Genomic DNA, 22,773 nt, shown 5'->3' with positions numbered 1-22,773 from the left:
GTATTTTTTCCACCAGGTGCGTAACCTCAACTACGACACGCAGCTCCTGTTTGTTGACCGTGACGGTTTGGAGGTCGCCCTCAGGACGCTGCCTGTCTTTTATCAGGACCTGATCAGTGTCTGGAACATGGTTGAGTCGCGCTACGCCTGCCCTCCGGCAGGAGTAGTGGCTCTCGTCAGGGAGCCATTGCTCAGGAATCCGTACTTCCGTACTCGCGGGTTCGAGTGGCTGTCGGAGGGGAGGGCCATGGCGGAGAGGGTGACCAGAGTCGGGGACGTGCTGGGTGCCAGGGGCCTGGGCTGGACGCTGCCACAGGACATAGCGAGCAGGGCAGTGGTAGACATCTGGTATGTGGCCACCGCCATCCGATGCCTTAAAACGGTGGTGCTCGGACCTGACGTAGTGCACCAGTTGGAGGACGCTCAGGTGTGTGGTGGGATTCCGTCCGCGCTCACCCCAGCCCAGACGGAATTTCACATTGGCCCCGTACTTCCCGCGGGAGCCCGTGCCCCACAACCTGAGCTGCCTCCGGAATTTTAATTTTGTTCCCTTTCATGGGGTAAAAAGGCAGGCCCTGTATAGACTGCTGCACACCGTCCACCTCTTCTCCCTCATCCACTGTCCCGACACGCCTTGGCGTGCCCATTTGCCACCGGGTGGTGGGGATCCCCAGTGGAGGGCTCTCTACGCGGGAGTCCTCCCCCTTTCTCTTGGGGATCTGGGGTGGAGGGTGCTGCACACAGCAGTCCCCTGCAACCACGGATTGTGGTGGTTCACAGACTCCCAGCCCAACTGCTTGTTCTGTGGACCACGTGTATATTGGGTGTGAGCGTTTGCACTCCCTTTTTGACTTTCTTAAAAACCTCCTCCTCTGCTTTTGGTTGCACTTCAGTCCCATGCTCCTGATCTTCGGGCACACGGTACAGAGGAGGGAGGGCAGGTCTGAAGACCTCGTGGGTCTGCTCCTGGGCCTGGCCAAACTGGCCATAAACAGGTCCAGGCAGCGGGCCGTGGAGGGGGTCGTTAGGGCCAACTGCCTGCCCCCTTCCGTGGTTACGTTAGGGCCCGGGTGTCCTTGGAGAAGGAGCACGCAGTCTCCACCAACACCCTGGAGCTGTTCAGGGAGAGGTGGGCGCTGCAGGGAGTGGAGTGCATTATTTCCCCCTCCAACTCTATTTTGATTTAATCCCTGCCCTCTCCTTCACTGTTTGATCACACAGCATTGCCCTTTTGTGAAGGGCACTGCTTGTCATTGGCCACTCGGGTGTTTTCCTATCTTCCTGGTGGTGGAAATTGAATAAAGATTCGTGCACCTTGTGTCTCTCACTGTGTCTCATACCTGCACCCATACACCATGGGTGCTGGGGGAAAAAATAAGCACAACCGCAGTTAAAAAAAAAAAAGAAAAGAAAGAAAAAGGAGAAAAATAAATAAACAGGAGTTGTAAGCGTGACGGGCTGTCCTAGAGGTGGTCGAAAGGTGTCAGAGCAGCCGAGAGCCAGAAAACACGTAGGGGCGGGCTGAGATCCGGAAGGCTTATGGGCTACCCTACACGCTGTCGTCCTAGGGAAGGGGACGGGCTGTCCTAGAGGTGTCCAAAAGGTGTGCCAGGATAGCGCACTGGTCGGAGGCGCAACAGGGTGGGTGAGAGCCCAAAGGTACGTAGGGGCAGACTGAGAGCTAGAAGGCAGGTAGCCGTCCTCAGCGACGTCACCCCGGGCACGTACCGGGGCGGGCTGCCCCAGAGGTGGTCAAAAGGTGCTGAGGGTGATTAGTGAAGCCAGAAGGTGGGTAGGCCGTCCTGACCGCTGTCACCCTGGGCGGGTACTGGGGCGGGCTGTCCTAAAGGTGGTCAAAAGGTGTGTCAGAGCAGACCGAGAACTGGAAGGGGCATGGGGTGGACCGAGAACCGGAAGGTGGGTAGGGGCGGGCTGCCTTAGAGTGGTCGGAAGGTGGGAGAGGCGGGGGCTTGCTGGGTCTGTATTGTCTGCACTTTTGTATGTAACAGTATTGTCTAATGTACAAATGTCATTTTTGATGTCTCTTTATATTTTTATTTGTGAAACTGGGATTTGAGGTTTGTCCTCATGTCCCTGTAAACTGTTTGAACAGTAGGGTTTGGTGCCTGGCTTTGCTGCTCCTCACCCTTGTAAAATTGCTGTCTCTTGTATGCAGCTGTAAATGTAACTGTTTGTTGTAAACTGTTTTTGTAATTTGTTTAGTAAAATAAAAAAAAAATAAACAGGAGTTCTTAAGGGCACTGCTTGTCACCGGCCACTCGGGTGTTTACCTATCTTCCTGGTGGTGGAAATTGAATAAAGATTTGTGCACTTTGTGTCTTTCACTGTGTCTCACATCTGCACACACACACACCATGGGTGCTGGGGAAAAAATAAGCACTATCGCACTTAGGTGGTAGTGTGGGGGTTAATAATAATAATTAAAAAATAAAAATAAAGATTCGTGCACAGTCTCTCACTGTGTCTCACACCTGCACACACACACACCATGGGTGCTGGGAAGAAAGAAAAAAAAGGAAAAATAAGATAAACAGGAGTTCTGTTCGTGGGTCTGCACCTGGGCCTGGCCAAACTGGCCATAAACAGGTCCAGGCAGCGGGTCGTGGACGGGGTCGTTAGGGCCGACGGCCTGCCCCTCTTCCGCAGTTACGTTAGGGCCCGGGTGTCCTTGGAGAAGGAGCACGGGGTCTCCACCAACACCCTGGAGTTGTTCAGGGAGAGGTGGGCACCGCAGGGAGTGGAGTGCATTATTTCCACCTCCAACTCTATTTTGATTTAATCCCTGCCTTCCCTTTCACTGTTTGATCACACAGCATTGCCCTTTTGTGAAGGGCACTGCTTGTCATTGGCCACTCAGGTGTTTTCCTATCTTGGTGGTGGAAATTGAATAAAGATTCGTGCACCTTGTGTCTCTCACTGTGTCTCACACCTGCACACACATGGGTGCTGGGGAAAAAAAGATAAACAGGAGGGTCAGAGGTTCTAAAAAAAAAGGAGTTCTTTCCCCCTCCAATTCCATTTTGATTTAATCCCTACCCTCCCCCTTCAGTCTTTGATCACACAGCATTGCCCTTTGATGTGAAGGGCATGCTTGTCGCTGGCCACTCGGGTGTTTCCTTTCTTCCTGGTGGTGGAAATTGAATAAAGATTTGTACACCTTGTGTCTCTCACTGTGTGTCACACCTGCACACACACAACATGGGTGCTAGGGAAAAAATAAGCACTACTGGTAGTGTGGGGGTTAATTTAAAAAAAGAGTTTTGCTAACTCTTAGGAAGCTGGATCAGTGTCAAGCTCTCTCTACATGTAAATAAAGGATGACTGGTTCCTGGCCTCTGGAGTTACTTCATCATTCCTATCCCCTGAATCAATCAATTTCAAAATGGTTATCATTTTCTATACTTGAAGTTCAAACTCTTCATCACTCCAGCTCCCAACCTTCCCTTTTTCTCTGTAAACTTGAAGCACTTCATTTATAATTTTCTGTTTGGAATTTGTTGTCGATGTTGATTTGGACCCAAAGCTGATCCGGTCCTAGCTCTTTGGGAGAGCTGAATCACTAAAGACATTCTTTTACTCATTGGTTCTCATAGGCCTGCGTTTCAATCTCTGCCCTTTTGATAGTTGTCAGAAATAATTTCTCCTTATTTACTCAGTACAACCATTTGTGATTTTGAAGACTTCTGTCAAATCTTCCCTTAATGTTCACTGCTCTGAAGAATAATCCAGTTTCACCAGGCTTTGTGTCAATTAAGTACATTTACTTTTTCCTCTATATCAGTTCATTATATTCTAAGTAAAAGTAACATTTCATTCCTTATAAAAGCAAAAATCTGTAGATGCTGAAAATAATACAAAAGTAGGTCAGGCAGCACCTGCGGATAGAGAAACAGGATTAATATTATGTTTCCAATTTAGGTGCCCTCTGTAATGTATGACTGCTGCTGGTTGTCCTTGCTCTTGGTAACCTCTGATCCCGGAAGCTCATCCGGATGGTGACGTTGTTCAAGACATGGCGATGGCGCGTTTGTTTGTTGTCTGGAGCTGGACATTTCTTATCTGCATGTTGTTGTCGACGTCGGTTCAAGGCCGAATTCATCGCCTGATCCTAAAGGTAAAGGCTGAGGCATTGAAATTTGGGAAATTGTGCTTATTTTCCCCTGGAATGACTTCTCGACTGGTGGTGGGAATGGGTTTAAATGACGGATCGAGCCTGACATCTGGACGATTCACCTCGGTTGGAGGCCGCCTTTTATTACATTTGTCCTTTTCTTCTGTGGTTTAACAACTAAAGAGTTATGTTTCCTCCTTGTACAAAGCACCCTGTGCGACACTTACTGAATTTCATTAGAATACTTACGTATTCATTGTAGTAATTGCGTTCTTTTTGATGAGTGTTTCGCCCCCCCACTAAATCTTCAGTTCCGTTGCACCGATGCAAATCACCTTGTTACCTTGCCGTCTACCTATACTCACCATTGGAGGCCAAAACAACAAATGCCAGAGAAGCCCGTGAGTTTGCAACACTGCAAGCCCATCCTAACCCAATTATCAAGCATGCACATTTGCAGTACATGTAAATTATGTAACATATGGTTACATGTATTGCATGTAGCTAATTCTTTGATGGTGGAAATAAAATCCAAATGTCTTCAAAATTGGCAACTGTCAGTGGTAGATTGTACGAACATCCTTGGATACAATGAATTGTCAACATTTCTTTCTCTAACCTATGCACACGTGCAGTCTTGTTCTTTTCAGGTTAGGTGCTAGAGATAAATTTTATGTGAGATATGATTATTTAGATGTAAAGCTGATAATTCTTCCAAGAGATAGGAAAAAGTATTTTCCTCGGAACATGTTAACTGTATAATTGTGTAGATTATATAGAGTATTCACAGGATTAATTAATGAATTTTACTTCATAATCTCCAAAAGCTGACTCAATATTTTAATAGGTCAGCATCTCATTGAGAAAATAAGCAAAAGGATTTAAATGCTAGTGTTCACTCTCGAATTTGTGAATTGTATTTATGGCTGCTTGTAATTTTCACACAAATGTGCAGTGCTATTTACCATATTTGTTTGTACACTATCAACTTCAGCTATGTAGAACTGTCAACAGGCATATAATTTGTTGTCGAGAGTGTGGTGCTGGAAAAGCACAGCAGGTCAGGCAGCATCTGAGGAGCAGGAGAACCAACATTTTGGGCAAAAGCTCATATCCTTAGAATAGAAGTGCAGTAGGAGTATACTTAGGGAAATCAGGAGGGCAAAAAGGGAACGTGAGATAGTTTTGGCAAATAGGTTAAGGAGAATCCAAAAGGTTTTTACAAATACATTAAGGGCACCAGGGTAACCAGGAAGCGAATAGGGCCCTTCAAAGGTCAGCAAGTCAACCTTTGTGTGCAGCTGCAGGAGATGGGGGAAATACTAAATGAGTATTTTGCATCAGTATTTACTGTGGAGAAGGACATGGAAGATTATAAAATGTGTGGAAATAGATGTGACATCTTGAAAAATATCCAAATTACAGAGGAGGAAGTGCTGGATGTCTTGAAATGCATAAAAGTGGCTAAATCCCCAGGACCTGATCAGGTGTACCCTAGAACTCTGTTGGAAGCTAGGGAAGTGATTGCTGGGCCCCTTTCTGAGGCATTTGTATCATTGATAGTCACAGGTGAGATGCCAGAAGCCTGGAGGTTGGCTAATATGGTACCATTGTTTAAGAAAGGTGATAAGGACAAGCCAGACAATTATAGGCTGGTGAGCCTGACGTCGGTTGTGGGCAAATTGTTGGAGGAAATCCTGAGAGACAGGATTTACAATATTTGGAAAGGCAAGACTATTTGATTAGGGATAGTCAATATGGCTTTGTGCGTGGGAAAGCATGTCTCACAAACTTAAAGTTTTTTTGAAAAAGTAACAAAGAGGATTGATGAGAGCAGAGTGGTCGTCGTGATCTGTATGGACTTCAGTAAAGCGTTTGACAAAGTTCCCCATGGGAAACTGGTGAGCAAGGTTAGATCTTGTGGAATACAGGGAAAACTAGCCATTTGGATACAGAACTGGCTGAAAGGTAGACGACAGAGGGTGTTGGTGGAGGGTTGTTTTTCAGACTGGAGGCCTGTGACCAGTGGAGTGCCACAAGGATCGGTGTTGGGTCCGCTATTTTCCGTCATTTATATAAATGATTTGAATATGAACATAGGAGGTGTAATTAGTAAGTTTTCAGATGACACCAAAATTGAAGGTGTAGTGAACAGCGAAGAAGGTTATGATTCAACGGGATCTTGATCAGATGGGCCAGCGGGCTGAGGAGTGGCAGATGGAGTTCATTTGAGATAAATGCGAGGTGCTGAATTTTGGGACAGCAAATCTTGGTAGAACTTATACACTTAATGGGAAGGTCCTGGAGAGTGTTGCTGAACAAAGAGACCTTGGAGTGCAGGTTCATAGCTCTTTGAAAGTGGAGTCACAGGTAGATAGGTTAGTGAAGAAGGTGTTTGGTATGCTTTCCCTTATTGGTCAGATCACTGAGTATAGCAGTTGGGAGGTCATGTTGCAGCTGTGCAGGGCGTTGGTTAGGCCACTCTTGGAATATTGCATGCAGTTCTGGCCTCCTTCCTATCGGAAGGATGTTGTGAAACTTGAAAGGGTTCAGAAAAGATTTACAAGTATGTTGCCAGGGTTGGAGGATTTGAATAGACTGGGGCTGTTTTCCCTGGAGTGTCAAATGCTGAGGAGTGACCTCATAGAGGTTTATAAAATCATGAGGGGCATGGATAGGGTAAATGGACAAGGTCTTTTCCCTGAGGTGGGGGAGTCCAGAACAAGAGGGCATAGGTTTAGGGTGAGAGGGGGAAGATATAAAAGAGACCTAAGGGGCAGCTTTTTCACGCAGTGGGTGGTACGTGTATGGAATGAGCTGCCAGAGGATGTGGTGGAGGCTAGTACAATTGCAACATTTAAAAGGCATCTGATGGGTATATGAATAGGAAGGGTATAGATGGATATGGGTCAAATGCTGGCAAATAGGAGTAGATTAGGTTGGGATATCTGGTTGGCATTGACACGTTGAACCGAAGGGTCTGTTTCCGTTCTGTACATCTCTATGACTGTCAGGAATTCAGCCTTTTGCCTGAAACATTGATTCTGCTGCTCCTCAGATTCTGCCTGACCTACTGTGCTTTTCCAGCACCACACTCTCGACTCCAGTCTCCAGCATCTGCAGTCCTCCCTTTCTCCTGTATAATTTGTTGTTTTAAACTTGTTTTTTGACTTCAAGTAACATTTTGAATTGGAAATTATCGATGTGGAGAACTGTTATTTAAGGCTTCTTCCACTGTAAGTGAGGTGCAAAAGAATTTGAGGAACTAAGAAAATCACGGAAAAACAAATTGTGTTCGCGTAGCCCCATAAACAAGAAAATTTCTATGCTGCAGAGCAGAAGTGTGAGGAAAGAAAATGGATATTGAATGAAAAGCGATGATTAAAGGTGATCAAAAATAAGTAAATGAGAGTGTTTCAGGAATGTTATAAAGTTGAAGAGAGAGAGAGGTGGAGGGAGATGAGGGACAAATTTTCAGAACGTGATGGCAACTGAAAGCAGGTTTACTAGTGATGAAGCGAAGGACGAAATAGTGCACAGAAAATGGACTTCGAAAAATTATGTCTGTTTTCTAGGCATAAATGAGGTAAGAGATGGAAACGGTCGGGCATTGTCGGGATCGGAAAAATTGCTGAACATTGGAAGTTTGTACTGGAAGATTGTAAGTGTAGTAGATCGATTAAAGTGGATGAGATGAATGAACTAATCCATGTAGGTCTTTAAATTTCAGTTGTTGACTGAGTTATGTTAACTTTGCCAGTTGCACTCAATTATTGGTTGTTCTGCTCCTTGATAGGGCCATCTAGCATCATTGGTTTATTCTTAACATATATTTTAAGAGGCAGAATTGTAGTTATGGTCTTACATTAGTCCTTTAATTTGTGTGTAAATTAAACATTTAGAATAATTGAGGAATACCATTCGGTGTTTTCTGATTTTGCACAGGATATTTATGCAAGAAAACTTGCTGAAGTTGACTAAGTCTGAAGGTAATCAAACTGACCATGAAGAAATATTTTGCGTTTTTTCCTTTATTCAAATAAAATAGCTCAGGTTGCTAGAACTTACAAGTTCCTTCTGTTTGAAGTGAAAGACGTTGAGGATTTTATCACATTCATATTTATGCAATGGAAGTCTACTATTAATGTACACACTTGATGGGCAAGGTTGGACCAGTTGGTCCAACGAAAGCTGCCCCAGGCCATGATTGCTAACCTTCCTCCATTCTTTTCCTGCACACTGGTAAATCATTATAAAAGGCAGAAACAAAAGGGAAAAAATAGACAGGAATGATAAAATTGTCTGGGAAATTCTACTGTCCGTGGCCGCAATTTAAAATCAGCCTAGGAAGTTACATGCAGCTAGTGTTACTTATGAAGACACTCATCATTTATAAGTTGAGATATCTGTTCCACTCAAAACCTGTTGATGTCCCCATTGTAATCCAGAGTCAAAGCCCAACATACCAGCAAGAGTTGTATTCCACAGGGTCGCTACTCTCTGGGAGGAGAAATACCTAACATCTGGTACCTTCCTACTGTTGGGTAGTTTGCACTCATGTCCCAAATTCTTTCACAGTCTACTAAACTGCTATTGTCAATGAAAAGGGATGCTAAGATGCTAAATTTTACTCAGTGACAGTGAAGGGAAAGTAATATAATTCCAAATGTGATATTTGACTTGGAAGAGGAACATGCAGATGGTGATATTCTCATGTATTGGCTGTTCCTTCTCAGTGCTAGTGATTGCAGGTTTGGAAAGTGTTTATTTGTTCATGAGATACAGGAGCAGAATTAGGTCATTTGATCCATTGAGTCTGCTCTGCCATTCGATCGTGGCTGATATGCTCCTCACCCCCATTTTCCTGGCTTCTGTCTGTACTCCTTCAACTCATTACCAATTAAAAATCTGCCTAATTCCTCCTTAAATTTACTCACTGTCCCAGCATCTAACTACTTTGGGTAGCGAATTCCACAGACACTCAACTGTTTGGGTGAAGTAGTTTCTCCTCAACTCTATAGCATCTACTCCACGTCTATTTCATCCACACCTTTTATCATCTTGAATACCCCTTGATTTTCCCTCATTCTTCTAAATTCCAGAGATTGTGGGCCGAAACTGTTCAACCTCACTTCATACAACAAACCCCTCATCTCTGCAATCAATCTAATGTTGTCTAAGGAGCTTTGATGAATTGTTGCAATGTATCATGTAGATAGTACATACTGATGTTACTGTGTGTCAGTGATGTATGAAATGAATGTTGAAGATGTTAAATGAGGTTTCAATCAAGCAGCTGCTTTTTCATAATGGTGTTGAGCTTCTTGAATATTATTGGAACAACACTCATCCAGGCATGCCCTCTTTTGTAGCCCTCTTGCAGCTCCGAATCACTGCAGTAAAGTAAACAGAATAGTTGATGAATGTTATGATTTATTGAATTTTATAGTGTAGAATGAGATCATTCAGCATTTATGCTTGTTGGATCCCTGAAAAATCTGTCCATTAATTCCCGCTAACTTTTTTCAAGACACCAAATACTAATTCACTGGCCTTTTAATATAGAAAGGTTTTTGTTTAGTTATATGTCATCTGTAAAATTTGATGTTTTATTTTTGAGCAGTGATTCTGGTACTCACCCCTAGGTTGTTACTTTTATTCATTCATGGGATGGGGATGTCGCTGGCTAGGGCAGCATTTATTCCCATCCATAGTTGTCCAGAGGGCAGTTAAGAGTCGACCACATTGTTCTGGGTCTGGAGTCACAGGTAGGCCAAATCAGGCAAGGATGGCTATATCCCTCCTTAAAGGACGTGAGTGAACCAGATGGGTTTTTTATGACAATCAACAATAGATTCAATATTATCATTTAAGACTTTTAATTCCAGATTTTTTATTGAATTCAAATTCCTCCATCTGTTGTGGCAGGATTTGAACCTGGGGCCCCAAACATTACCTGGATCTGTGGATTAACAGTCCAGTGATAATACTAGTAGGCCATTTCCTCCCTGTAAATATTTACCAATATTTAAACTACTTTAGAAAAGTTACATTTGCTTCCCTTTAAACAACTCTTCATCAGTGTTGCTACAGTCCTTTCAAAAGGGGATGCCTTAATTTGACCAACATGTCTCTTATTTTGGTTATTGTCAGGTGCCTTTTCAAAACCTATATGCATCATGTCCATTATTTAACCAGTTACCATTATTATATAATGTTTAGAATTTAGGAAAAATCTTTGGCTCCTCTTTTAATTAATGTGGATCTTTATAAGTATTAATTATATCCTGTATTATGGCTTTTAAAAGCCTAACACTGGAGATAGCTGAAACTTTATTGCTGGAACAGCACAGCAGGTCAGGCAGCATCTAGGGAACAGAAGATTCGACGTTTCGGGCACATGCCCTTCTTCAGGAATCATTCCTGAAGAAGGGCATGTGCCCGAAACGTCGAATCTTCTGTTCCCTAGATGCTGCCTGACCTGCTGTGCTGTTCCAGCAATAAAGTTTCAGCTTTGATCTCCAGCGTCTGCAGACCTCACTTTCTCCTCGAAGATAACACTGGAGATAGGCTAACTCATCTGTTCTTTTCTTCTTGAGAATGAATGCTGTATATGATTGCTTTGCACTATAATTAAGAGTTAATAAAGCATTTGAACAATATTAGCTTGAAGTTGTATTTGGAGGCTGGCCATGTTAACCAGTTGGAGGGAAAGAATTAGCAAGTGAATAACTAGGAGACATGTCTTTCAGCACTGTCACCCATCCATAAAGTATTTCTTCTGTTCTGAAGTATGTCATAGAGTCATAGAGATGTACAGCATGGAAACAGACCCTTTAGTCCAACCTGTCCATGCCGACCAGATATCCCAACCCCAATCTAGTCCCACCTGCCAGCACCCGGCCCATATCCCTCCAAACCCTTCCTATTCATATACCCATCCAAATGCCTCTTAAATGTCGCAATTGTACCAGCCTCTAATTCTGGACTCCCCGATCCCAGGGAAAAGACTTTGTTTATTTATCCTATCCATGCCCCTCATAATTTTATAAACCTCTATAAGGTCACCCCTCAGCCTCCGACGCTCCAGGGAAAACAGCCCCAGCCTGTTCAGTCTCTCCCTATAGCTCAAATCCTCCAACCCTGGCAACATTCTTGTAAATCTTTTCTGAACCCTTTCAAGTTTCACAACATCTTTCCGATAGGAAAGAGACCAGAATTGCATGCAATATTCCAACAGTGGTCTAACCAATGTCCTGTACAGCCGCAACATGACCTCCCAACTCCTGTACTCAATACTCTGACTGATAAAGGAAAGCATACCAAACGCCTTCTTCACTATCCTATCTACCTGAGCTATGAACCTGCACTCCAAGGTCTCTTTGTTCAGCAACACTCCCTAGGACCTTACCATTAAGTGTGTAAGTCCTGCTAAGATTTGCTTTCCCAAAATGCAGCGCCCTGCATTTATCTGAATTAAACTCCATCTGCCACTTCCCAGCCCATTGGCCCATCTGGTCCAGATCCTGTTGTAATCTGAGGTAACTCTCTTCGCTGTCCACGACACCTCCAATTTTGGTGTCATCTGCAAACTTACTAACTGTACCTCTTATGTTCGCATCCAAATCATTATGTAAATGACAAAAAGCAGAGGACCCAGCACCGATCCTTGTGGCACTCCACTGGTCACAGGCCTCCAGTCTGAAAAACAACACTCTACCACCACCCTCTGTCTTCTACCTTTGAACCAATTCTGTATCCAAATGGCTAGTTCTCCCCGTATTCCATAAGATCTAACCTTGCTAATCAGTCTCCCATGGGGAACCTTGTCGAATGCCTTACTGAAGTCCATGTAGATCACATCTACTGCTCCGCCCTCTTCAGTCCTCTTTATTACTTCCTCAAAAAATCAAGTTTGTGAGACATGACTTCGCAGGCACAAAGTGTGAGAGATTTGATTATATAGTATGGCACACTATGATGTGGAGACACAGGGAGAATGTGCAAACTCCACACAGACAGTCGCTCAAGGCTGGAATTGAACCTGGGACCCTGGTGCTGTGAGGCAGCAGTGCTTACCACTGATCAGTTGACTATCCCTAATCAGTCCTTGCTTTTCCAAATACATCCTGTCCCTCAGGATTCCCTCCAACAATTTGCCCACCATGGAGGTCAGGCTCACCGGTCTATAGTTCCCTGGCTTGTCTTTACCGCCTTTTTTAAACAGTGGCACCACGTTTGCCAACCTCCAGTCTTCCGGCACCTCACCTGTTATGTCTCCAAAATTAAATGTTTATCTTCCTCTTAACAACCATTCCTTGTGAATTGGAAATTGAGTACAGCTTAGTTCCATATTGCTGTCATTCTTCTACCCATTCCCAGAAAAGGTCAATCAATTTACACATCTAACTCATAGAAGAAAAGTGCATTTAGGAGTGGATGAGATAGGAGGAGCGGGGGTTCCCATTTTAACTCTGTAGACTACTGGTTTTCTTCTTACGTTGTAGTGTTAGTCAGTCAGCATTTGAAAAATTATAGATTTGCTGTGTGAGAGATTTGATTATATAGTATGGCACACTATGATGTGGAGACACAGGGAGAATGTGCAAACTCCACACAGACAGTCGCTCAAGGCTGGAATTGAACCTGGGACCCTGGTGCTGTGAGGCAGCAGTGCTTACCACTGAGCCGTGTCCTCGAGTAGTAATATCTGGATTACTCCCGGTGCTATGAGCTAGTGAGGGCAGGAATAGGAGAATTGAGCAGATGAATGCATGGTTGAGGAGCTGGTGTATGGAAGAAGGATTCACATTTTTGGATTATTGGAATCTCTTTTGGGGTAGAAGTGACCTGTACAAGAAGGACAGATTGCACCTAAATTGGAAGGGGTATACGGAGCATTGGTGAAACCACATCTGGAGAATTGTGTACAGTATTGATCTATTTTATTAAAGAAGAATGTAAATGCTGTGAGATATTGTATTCTCGGTCCCTTCACTAACCTACTCACAAGCACTTTACATTTCCCAATCATAAGCGCTTTATGTTTCTTCATTCATAACTCCTTTATTAACTCACTCATAAGTGAACACTCTGTTCCTGTTTCATTAATTCATAACTCCCTACTATAACACAGCTTTATTCATTCGTAAAACAATGGTTCTGTAATATATTTTACTATCATCAGATAGAACAAATTAAAACGACCTTTCTAATCAAGACAACACTTTCAAACCCATCACTGCATTATCAGCCTTGTTACAAGCAGTGTTTAGGCCTATTTATCTCTGAATAAGTGTAGTATATTCAGACGAATACCATCCCCGCCATCATGTCTCCACAAAAGATTATAATATTTATCAGCCCTTGCCAACCGTCCCTTGGACCTGAAACACTAAACAGTCTTCTCAATCAGTATGTGATTGTTAAATACCTTTTATCTGGGCTGCTATCCCTTTAAGAAACTGACTGTCAAAACAGCGCTTCTGTGAAATTGCATGAAAGAATGAAACTCACATCGGCAATTAGTAAACCAATCTCACAAACCAGCTACGGTAATCAGTTTAATATCCTTGATTCTTTTATTACATGCAGGTACAATTTCTAACTTATTTAGAGCATATAGGCCTGGTATTTTTTTAACTAACGTTTACTAACTTAAAAGACAAAAGGACTAACATCTCTTAATTATGCAGGCACACTGGACAGACACTCTTAATCTTATCAGGAGTAGCAGCCAGCGGTCAGCCCATGTTTTAACACATCTTCTGTTTCCTAGGGCAGAAGTCCCTCAAACCTTTGTGTACTATAGATCAAACAATGTAACACCATAGTAATGGAATTTTAAATATCTAAGAACTGTGTATAACGAGGCTATTGTAAGAACTGTACTTCGGGATTCTATTGCCGCCTCAAACTTGTGCTACTGTGACTATTGAATGAAGAGGCTATTTTTGGCATTCATCAATTTCGGTTGTTATTTGAACATGATCTCACAATGTATTGGAAGCAGTTTAGAGAAAGTTTACTCGACCTGGAATGAGTGAGTCGCCTTATGATAAAAGATTGTATCTGCTGGAGTTTGAAAACATAAAAGGTGACTTGACTGAAACATATGAGAGAGATTCTGACTGGAGATAGATTTAGAAAGGAGATTTGGATTTGTGGGAGACTGTAGAACTGGAGTCACTGTTTTAAAAAGCAGGGGTCCCCCAGAGCATCATGAGTCTTTGAAATTCTCTTCTTCAAAACTTGGTGAAAGCTAAATCCATGAATATTTTAAGGCAGAAGTAAATAGATAGGATGAAAGGTTTTTGGGTATAGGCAGAATTGTGGAATATTTGGATCAACCATGATCTTAGTGATTGACAGAGCAGGTCATAGAGGCTGAGTGGCCTTCCTCTCTGATTCATTTGTTTGTATAAATTTCCCCTGCTGACTTCAAAGGGAAATTCCACTTGTATATGAAAACCCCAAGCCACTAAACAACTGCATGTTAAAATCAAGATTCATCTGGGTCTCCTCCAACATGTTAATTTCAGAAATTCTGAGTTATGGAGTTCTTTATCCCTCTTTTTGTTTTCCTTTTTTCAGACAATCCCCCAACTCTTGGATATTTTCTATTTTAGGATTAGTGGTGCTGGAAGAGCACAGCAGTTCAGGCAGCATCCAAGGAGCTTCGAAATCGACATTTCGGGCAAAGGCCCTTCATCCTGATGAAGGGCTTTTGCCCGAAACATCGATTTCGAAGCTCCTTGGATGCTGCCTGAACTGCTGTGCTCTTCCAGCACCACTAATCCAGAATCTGGTTTCCAGCATCTGCAGTCATTGTTTTTACCTCTCTATTTTCTATTTTACTCAATCTTCTAAAAGCCTCGATTGAACCTGGGTCCAAAGCTCTCAGTCAGTGCATTCGAGATGTAACTATCTACTGAGTGAATATATTATAAGAAGAACTAGGAAAGGACATATACCCTGAATGTAGAAAATGCAGAATAGATTTATTGAGAAAACAAGTGGGTTCAGATGTGCAAGTCTTTAAATCCAGGCAGATAAGTAGGTTAAGCTGTATTTTTTTTAAAAGTGAGATTCTAGGTTTTGAAAATAGTGGTATAGTTCACAAGAGTAAAAGACAAGCCTACATGAGATTGAATAGGGCACGGTTTTGAGCACTTTACTTGAGGAAGATGTATGAAGATTGGAAGTTTGACATTGAAGGGATGAGTTTAGTTATAAGGAGGGACTAGAGCAACTCAGACTATTTCGTTGAAAAAAGGGCAATTTAGACAAGACCTACTAGCTATTCAAAACAGAAATTTTCAAAAAAATGAGGAAAGCTATTTCCAATGGTTGGCAACTGGGCACTAGACAGGAGTTTTAAGATCATCATTAAAACGATAAGAGAGATGTTATGATACGTAATGCACAGCAAACAACTGGAAGAAGAGTCCCTAAAAGCTTTTAAAGATGATGGATCAATATTTTGAAAAATTAACATGTTTAACAGTAAGGGAAAAGACTAATGGAATCAACTAAGTACCCTGTTTTCTCTTACAACTAGTATAGACTTGATTGGACTAGAACCTGTTCTCTAAATTTAGTCTTCTAATTTTGGCAAATATTGCTGTTGATTACAGAATATTTGTTTCTTTTTACAGGATGATATTAGGCAAAAGATCCATTTAAACACATTTGGTTTCTTCAAGAATGGAAATATGACTGTGGAAATGACCAGTTTGACATCAAAAGAGGTTGACTTCAAAACTGTTGATACCTCCGCAGTAAGTTCAGTATCTATCATCAGGTATTTTTCACTTTCTTGTTATACAGAGGAACCTTGATTATCCAAAGGACACGGGCGATCAGTATTTAGTTCAGTTAATCGAATTCCAGGTAATTGAATTTCAGATAATCGAGATCCCTCTGTAATGCTAATTGGACAATACATATTTGTGAAGAGGAAAGTGATGCTTCAGTATAGATTATTTTACCTGCAGTAATGTTTGATTTACTCTGAATAATATACTACTATTACTATGCATGTTCTCCTTACAAAAGATTCTGGTCTCTTCTATGCTTTGAAGTAGGGAGATGGTATAGTTGCTCCATTAATAGTGCAGTTCATCAATGCTAAACATTGTGATTGTGTCTTCAAAAAGGATGTAAATATATTTTGTGGCTAAAGTGATCAAAGAATATTGGGGGAGGGTTGGATTAGATTATTGAGCTAGATGATCAACCATGATCATATTGAAGGGTGGAGCAGGCTCAAAGGGTCAATTGGCCTACCCCAATTCCTAGTTAGATTTCTGTATGTACTCCAGCCCTACTATTGACGCAGAGGAGATTGTGAAATTCTGGCATCTCTGTTTTGTTGGTTTGCGACAAGGCATCAACAGTAGAAATCTTCATTTGATTGATTATTGCCAGTTGTTCTTGAATCTGAAAAATTAAATTTTTTCTGTTTGTTTTTTCTTTGGAATACATATGACAGATGATGGCTTTGCTGTGAAATGCGCTATTTTATCATACATGATATGGATCCCAGAGGGTCCAATGGTATTAAGGCATAGATTTTAGATAAAACAAGCCTGTGCCTTTAAGACACTTGTGTGACATCATGACTTGTGATGTTCCATTGTAAAGAGACTTGCCTTTTCCCTGCATAATGGAATTAGTTTGTGTAATATGCAATAATATTATTAAGCATGGAACCCAGTCTTTGTGTGCAAGTCTGTGATATCATAGCCATGTAGCTAATTAGTAAGACTCTGTCTCAGCAAGAACACAACATTTTTCTCTCTCTTGGCATACCGTCAGAATTTCTTTGTTTATCTATTTTCTCTCTGTTTGTGCATCATCTCCATGTCTCTACACAGTTCCCCAGTCCATCGGTGTAAATATCACTCTTTCCCAGCTATTTTCAGTTCTGACAAATGGTCACTGGACTTCAAACGATGACTCTGGTTTTCTCTCTGCAGATACTGCCAGACATGCTAACTTTCTCCAGCACTTCATTTTTAGTGTCACTGCCAGTGGTTACTAAGACACAGCTATATTAATAATATTGCTAGAAGTCACTGAGACCACTAAACAATTTTAGAACACTAGAAACCAATGAAAGACTGCTAAATTCACATTGTCAAGCGGTGTCGCCAGAGACTGCTGGAAGTCTGCTGTGCTGACATGGTGTCACCTGCGGTAATTTTCATTGTGTTAAATAAACATAGTTCCATTAGAGAGCGCTGTGAAATTTCTAAAGTGACATTCAGCAGGGGCACTCTGACTCTGCTAAACTAATGTAATATCACTGAGAGCACTCAGACTCTGCTAAAAACTTACGTGATGTCACCAGGATAAGCCCTGACTGTGCTAAACTAATAGTGAGATTACTAAACTAATAGTGTCACCAAAGACCACTGTGAGACTGCTAAATAATGTAGCGTCACCAGAGAGCGCTGTGAGACTGCTAAATAATGCACTGTCACCAGAGAGCACTGTGAGACTGCTTAAACTGGTGCAGTGTCACCAGGGGGCACTCTGACCCTGTTAAAGTAACTGTGCCACCAGTGGCCAGACATTGCAGTGACAGTAAGAAACAAATACGCTTTTGGGGATATGTTTGTATTAATTTTTATTTTAATTATAGCATTATTGTTTGCAGAAATCACTTGCCATACTTTATTCAGTTTTAAAATTCCTAAGTTGGAATGGTTATATTTTCTATTTATGCAACACAAACTATATAACAGTCCAAATTTACCAGGATGACTCCAAGAGTATGGGAGTTCAAATTTGATAGAACTATTCAAATTCATAATAGTTTCAATAAGATTAAATAAAGAAAAACAACTTCTAGGGAATGGAAGCGTGAGGAAGCAGAAAACACGGATTTAAAATGGGAGCAAAAGATCCAGAGGTAACGTTAAGAAAATATTTTTACATTGCAATTTGTGAGTGGGATGTACTCCCAGAAAGCAATATTGAAACAAATTTAATGGTAGCACTCCAAAGAATCAGATAAATACATTAAGGTGAAAAATATTAGAGGCCTATGTGAAAAAAAAGTGTAGTAGAGCTATACTGTTTGGATGGTTCAACCAAGCAGGCAAAATGGGCTAAATGGTCCTTTGTGCTGTATTAGCCCAAGATCCTATGATTTTATCATTACTAAGGTGTTCAGAGGAGTGAAAAAAAATATACCATAGCTACAGGGCTAGAACATTGTCATAAAACCTATTTCTTACAAGCATTCAGCAGGGTAGACATTAACACTCTGCCTCCCTCAATCAGCACCATAGCTGCGTTGTATGTGAATTGTAACCATTCAAGAAGGGAGCTTATTGCCACTTCTCAAGGACAAAATATGGTTGGGCAGCAAATTCTGGCCTTGCTACTCAAAACTAATTATTTCACAAAAATGTAATGTGACACTAATAGAATAGTTCAGCTTGATAAATTTGAATATCTGCTGGAGTTATCAGCATGGATTCAAATGAAGAATATCCTGCTTGACATTATCAATAAATGTCTTGAGTTAGTAACCACCTAATTAGGCTTTGAATAAACTTGTACCATTATTTGACCATTGTCAAACCAACTGAAAACACCTGCATTTAAGATTTTTGTATGCATATAGTGTTTCTGACGTGACAAAAACACGACGGACATGAATTTGTATTTGCAATATTGCTGGATTCCAAATTGTTTAAATTGATTTTCATTAATGTTGGATATCCTTTAAAACTTTGAGATATTCAAGCCTAAGATGAATATTTAATATTAAAAGAAAGATCACGGTCCTATTGAGAAAAGAATTTCAGGAGCTCGTTGAGTATCCTGGCCAGAATGTATCCCTCAGCTACACTAAAACATATCGAGTAGAATCAATCAATTGTTCTGTTTGGCTTTTTGTAGAATATTGCAGTGTGTTAAATGGGCATTTCATTTATATACATAATGACATTGTCAATATTTCAAAAGTAATTCATTGTCTGCGAAGCATTTTGCTATGTTCTAAAGTGCCCAAGTCACTATATAAATTCAAAGTTTGTGCGAAGATTTGTAGCTCGGGTGCTCGTTGTTGTGGTTCTGTTCGCCAAGCTGGAAGTTTTTGTTGCAAATGTTTCGTCCCCTGGCTAGGCGACATCATCAGTGCTTGGGAGCCTCCTGCAAACATCAAAGAAGCGTTTCGCAGGAGGCTCCCAAGCACTGATGATGTCGCCTAGCCAGGGGACGAAACATTTGCAACAAAAACTTCCAGCTCGGCGAACAGAATCACTATATAAATGCAAGTATTTTTACTTTAAAATAACCCATTAATTTTTTTTCTGTGTTATTCGTTTATCTCAGCTGGGCCTTAGTTTGGACAAAACCAAAAATGATGGCTTCTCATCCTATTTGGTAAGTTGGCTTATTTACCATCAGATTTGCAATTCATTTTTTTTTCCCATGGAAAGTTTCATCAGCAAGTCTCATGTCATGCCCACAATGGTAATTTTTGCTATGAGATCCATTTGAGCAGATAACTGAACTTTGGAGGCATCACAGTTCAGCTGTCTTCCCTCAATGTCCACAGATGTACTCTTGACTAGGATTCACTACATATTTAGCTGTAACAGCAGTCTCAAATGGATGTTCCCCTTCCTTAAATCAGGGGCACTGAAACCACTTGCAGCAGCCCATGTGTGGTGTTGACTGTGATTGGTCAGACCAATATAGAAACTGCCTTTAACCACAAAGGTAGTAGTTTAAGGTTTGGAGCTAGAGACTGGATTCATTTACCACAACCTTTTGAATGGGCCACCTTTGAATAAAATGTCTTCTGATCAATGCATCATTTCTCTTGCCATTTTTAAAAAGAAAAATATGAATTACCTCTTAAAGTGACAATATATTTTCACCCTTGACTCAGAAGGACCATTTTTAATGATGTCTTTGTGAAAATTTCTAGCCATACCTGGAAGCCTACCCATCCTCTCTCAGGTGATGATCTGTGAATCAGTTTCTCCTCACCATTTAATATCTAATTAATGTTATTCACATTCCAATCAGCTACACAGCCCAGCCAGATTCATGTCTGACTTCTGCATGAATCTCATATTAGACTCTGCAAATGTAGGTGAAAAATTTTAACCTGCATAAACCTGGCCTCCAGATGGAGCATCTGTGTGAATGCAAAGAGAACAGGGATTGCAGTTTATCAAAACTGTCATAATTCAAGTTCAAGAACCCATTTAAAAAAGCTGCTTTTTATCCTCCAGTGATTTTATTTTAACAGGAAGAAGATATTGATTTTTGCTTCTTGAAGAAAAAGCCTCCAAATAATATACCTATTACACTCTTCCTTATTGACTTTGGAAAACTTCAGTGAGTAAACATCAAACAAATTCCCATTGGAATCTTCAGCTGATGCTTGTTCCTTCATATTCCACTAATACCTGTTATTGATTCCCAGAGTTAAAGTTCTGACATCTGGAAACAATCAGCCAACAATCAATGTTGGAACTGCAGGAAGCCAACCAGTCAAGGATAAAAGCAGCAAGACAGATGTGAAATCACAGAGTGAGTCTAAGAAAGTGGGAGAACTCCAAAAAAAGAATGAAACCATAAAACAGTCTGAGCAAGTGCAAAAGGGTAAGCAGTTTCAGTATATGTTTACTTTGGCTGTTTCAGTAGTGGTTAAATATGGGCAACAGTTAGCAAATACGGGCAAGAAAAATGTTATTAATCATGTCAACCCTGTCTAACCACTCACCCAAGCCTGTCTCCCACAAGATATGCTCCTGCACTCTGTTAATTACTCTGAGGACATCTGAAAATGAACTAACATGGCTCACCTGTTTGTCTCCTCCATATAAGTTGGGGAATATTGAAAGGTTCAAGTGCCTCCAAGTTTTGCACTAGGATTTCTGAAATTATAATATTGAAGGTCATTGTATTATAGGGTGCAATTTGTTTGACCAAATATCTTTTCTTTTCATGAGTCTTCATACTTTAGACACATGATAGATTGTGAAATTTCAGTGCAGTCATTATCAAAAATAATGCCTGTAATTTTCAGAGCTAAAGTTTGGTTGTATTTCACATTTTGATTTTATCATACAATTCTTAAAATAAGATACATAGGCACATTTAAGGGTATCTGCATCATTGACTGCATGCTGAGAACCATACTATGTTTCAGACTGGAATAATTTGCTCAGTTCTTGGGTTTACCACACCTCTGACATTGAGGGCAATATTTCACTTATTCTGTTAGGGTGTACCCAGTTAATTAGCAATGAAGCCCACTAAAGAGTGGAACTTCTGTTCAGGTTTTCATACAACGATTGCTCCCAGTTGCTTAAGTGCAATGCAGTTTGGTTTTTAGTGCACTATTGAAAGTGGAACATGGGAATAGAGATGGAAGAATAGCAATAAATGTCTCTGGCCAGTTTCTTGTAATTCTTGCTGTTAACCTCGTATACTGACAGTGAAGGATGAAATTCATAACAAATTTGGCTGATGAACATTTTCAGCTACATATTTGATTTAGTAATTAAAATAACTCAATATTTAACTTCTGGAACACTGGATTGACACATCTGTGATTTTGCATGATGCCATGGATATCCTGTGCGTTGAGTATTACACTTGGGATTTTTAAATAAACCCAATTCCCTTTTATTGAAAAGTTGGGTATAAAATCTGGATTAAGATTTTTGTTTTTAAAAAGCAAGAACTGATAAACTGTTCTTTTTACTGACAGAAAATGCAAGTGGTAATATTAATTTTCCCTTCACAGCAAAACCAAAATCTGGAAGTGCTGTTGAACCAAAGGTTAGTGAATGTACTGTTTTTTTTTTGCTGTATTACTTTTTATTTCTTTTGAAATGATGTAATATAAAACATTTTCCTTTAAGTAAATGATTGGTAGAGGGTTATTAGACATTGAACTTGGTTAGATATAATTGCAACACAAATTCTGGAACAACTGTACAGTTAAGGAGTCATAGTTGCCTGACACTTCTAACTTATACCATCTCTCAAACAAGGAAGGGGTGGCAAACTTAAGTTATTTTAAGTATCCTAAGGGCAGGCACAGAGAACTTAAGAGATTTTATAGTTATGGATTGAGTAAAGCATTAAAAGATTAAGTGGACAGAGGAGGAGGCGGCAACACAGTAATGGATATGAACATTGATGCTCACTGTCTAGGTTCAGGCAATTTCATTGAACTATGAGAGAGCAACTGCTGCAACATAAACTCCTTTCAGAGTACTGAAAGTGCCAGGAAAGTCTGATCATGGCAGAGTAAAGATAATCAATCATTACTATGGAACAAAAAGCATCACAAAGTAACTTCTTCTCTTTTAGGATGAAACTATTCCACTGCAGAAAAAAAATCTATCCTATTCATTCATGGTAAGTAGGATTTCAAAATTGTTCCTGCATGAGTTAGGTATTATATATACTGACTTAGAGGAGAAAGTGAGGTCTGCAGATGCTGGAGATCAGAGCTGGAAATGTGTTGCTGGAAAGGCGCAGCAGGTCAGGCAGCATCCAGGGAACAGGAGAATCGACATTTCGGGCATAAGCCCTTCTTCTTCCTGACCTGCTGCGCCTTTCCAGCAACACATTTCCAGCTATATACTGACTTA

At 41.0% G+C, this 22,773-nt stretch overlaps 1 protein-coding gene across 2 annotated transcripts in view; it reads left to right on the top strand.

Moving 5' to 3' along the window:
* Positions 1-3,985: 3,985 nt before the first annotated feature.
* The window catches only part of LOC122564924 (protein GPR107-like), a 108,103-nt gene continuing 89,315 nt past the window's right edge, over positions 3,986-22,773 (top strand). For both annotated transcript variants that reach the window (XM_087998313.1, XM_087998312.1), the window contains exons 1-7: positions 3,986-4,135; positions 15,790-15,912; positions 19,484-19,534; positions 20,412-20,500; positions 20,589-20,767; positions 21,918-21,952; positions 22,490-22,537. In XM_087998313.1, coding sequence (XP_087854439.1) covers positions 4,034-4,135; positions 15,790-15,912; positions 19,484-19,534; positions 20,412-20,500; positions 20,589-20,767; positions 21,918-21,952; positions 22,490-22,537 — 627 coding nt within the window. In that variant the 5' untranslated portion in view covers positions 3,986-4,033. The remainder of the gene's footprint in view (positions 4,136-15,789; positions 15,913-19,483; positions 19,535-20,411; positions 20,501-20,588; positions 20,768-21,917; positions 21,953-22,489; positions 22,538-22,773) is intronic.

Source organism: Chiloscyllium plagiosum, unplaced genomic scaffold (assembly GCF_037043375.1).
Source record: "Chiloscyllium plagiosum isolate Xiang-an unplaced genomic scaffold, Cpla_swu_hap1 HiC_scaffold_21, whole genome shotgun sequence".
NCBI classification, from domain to species: domain Eukaryota; kingdom Metazoa; phylum Chordata; class Chondrichthyes; order Orectolobiformes; family Hemiscylliidae; genus Chiloscyllium; species Chiloscyllium plagiosum.
Note: the sequence above shows the minus strand (reverse complement) of the source record. Positions and strands in the feature narration are given on the sequence as shown.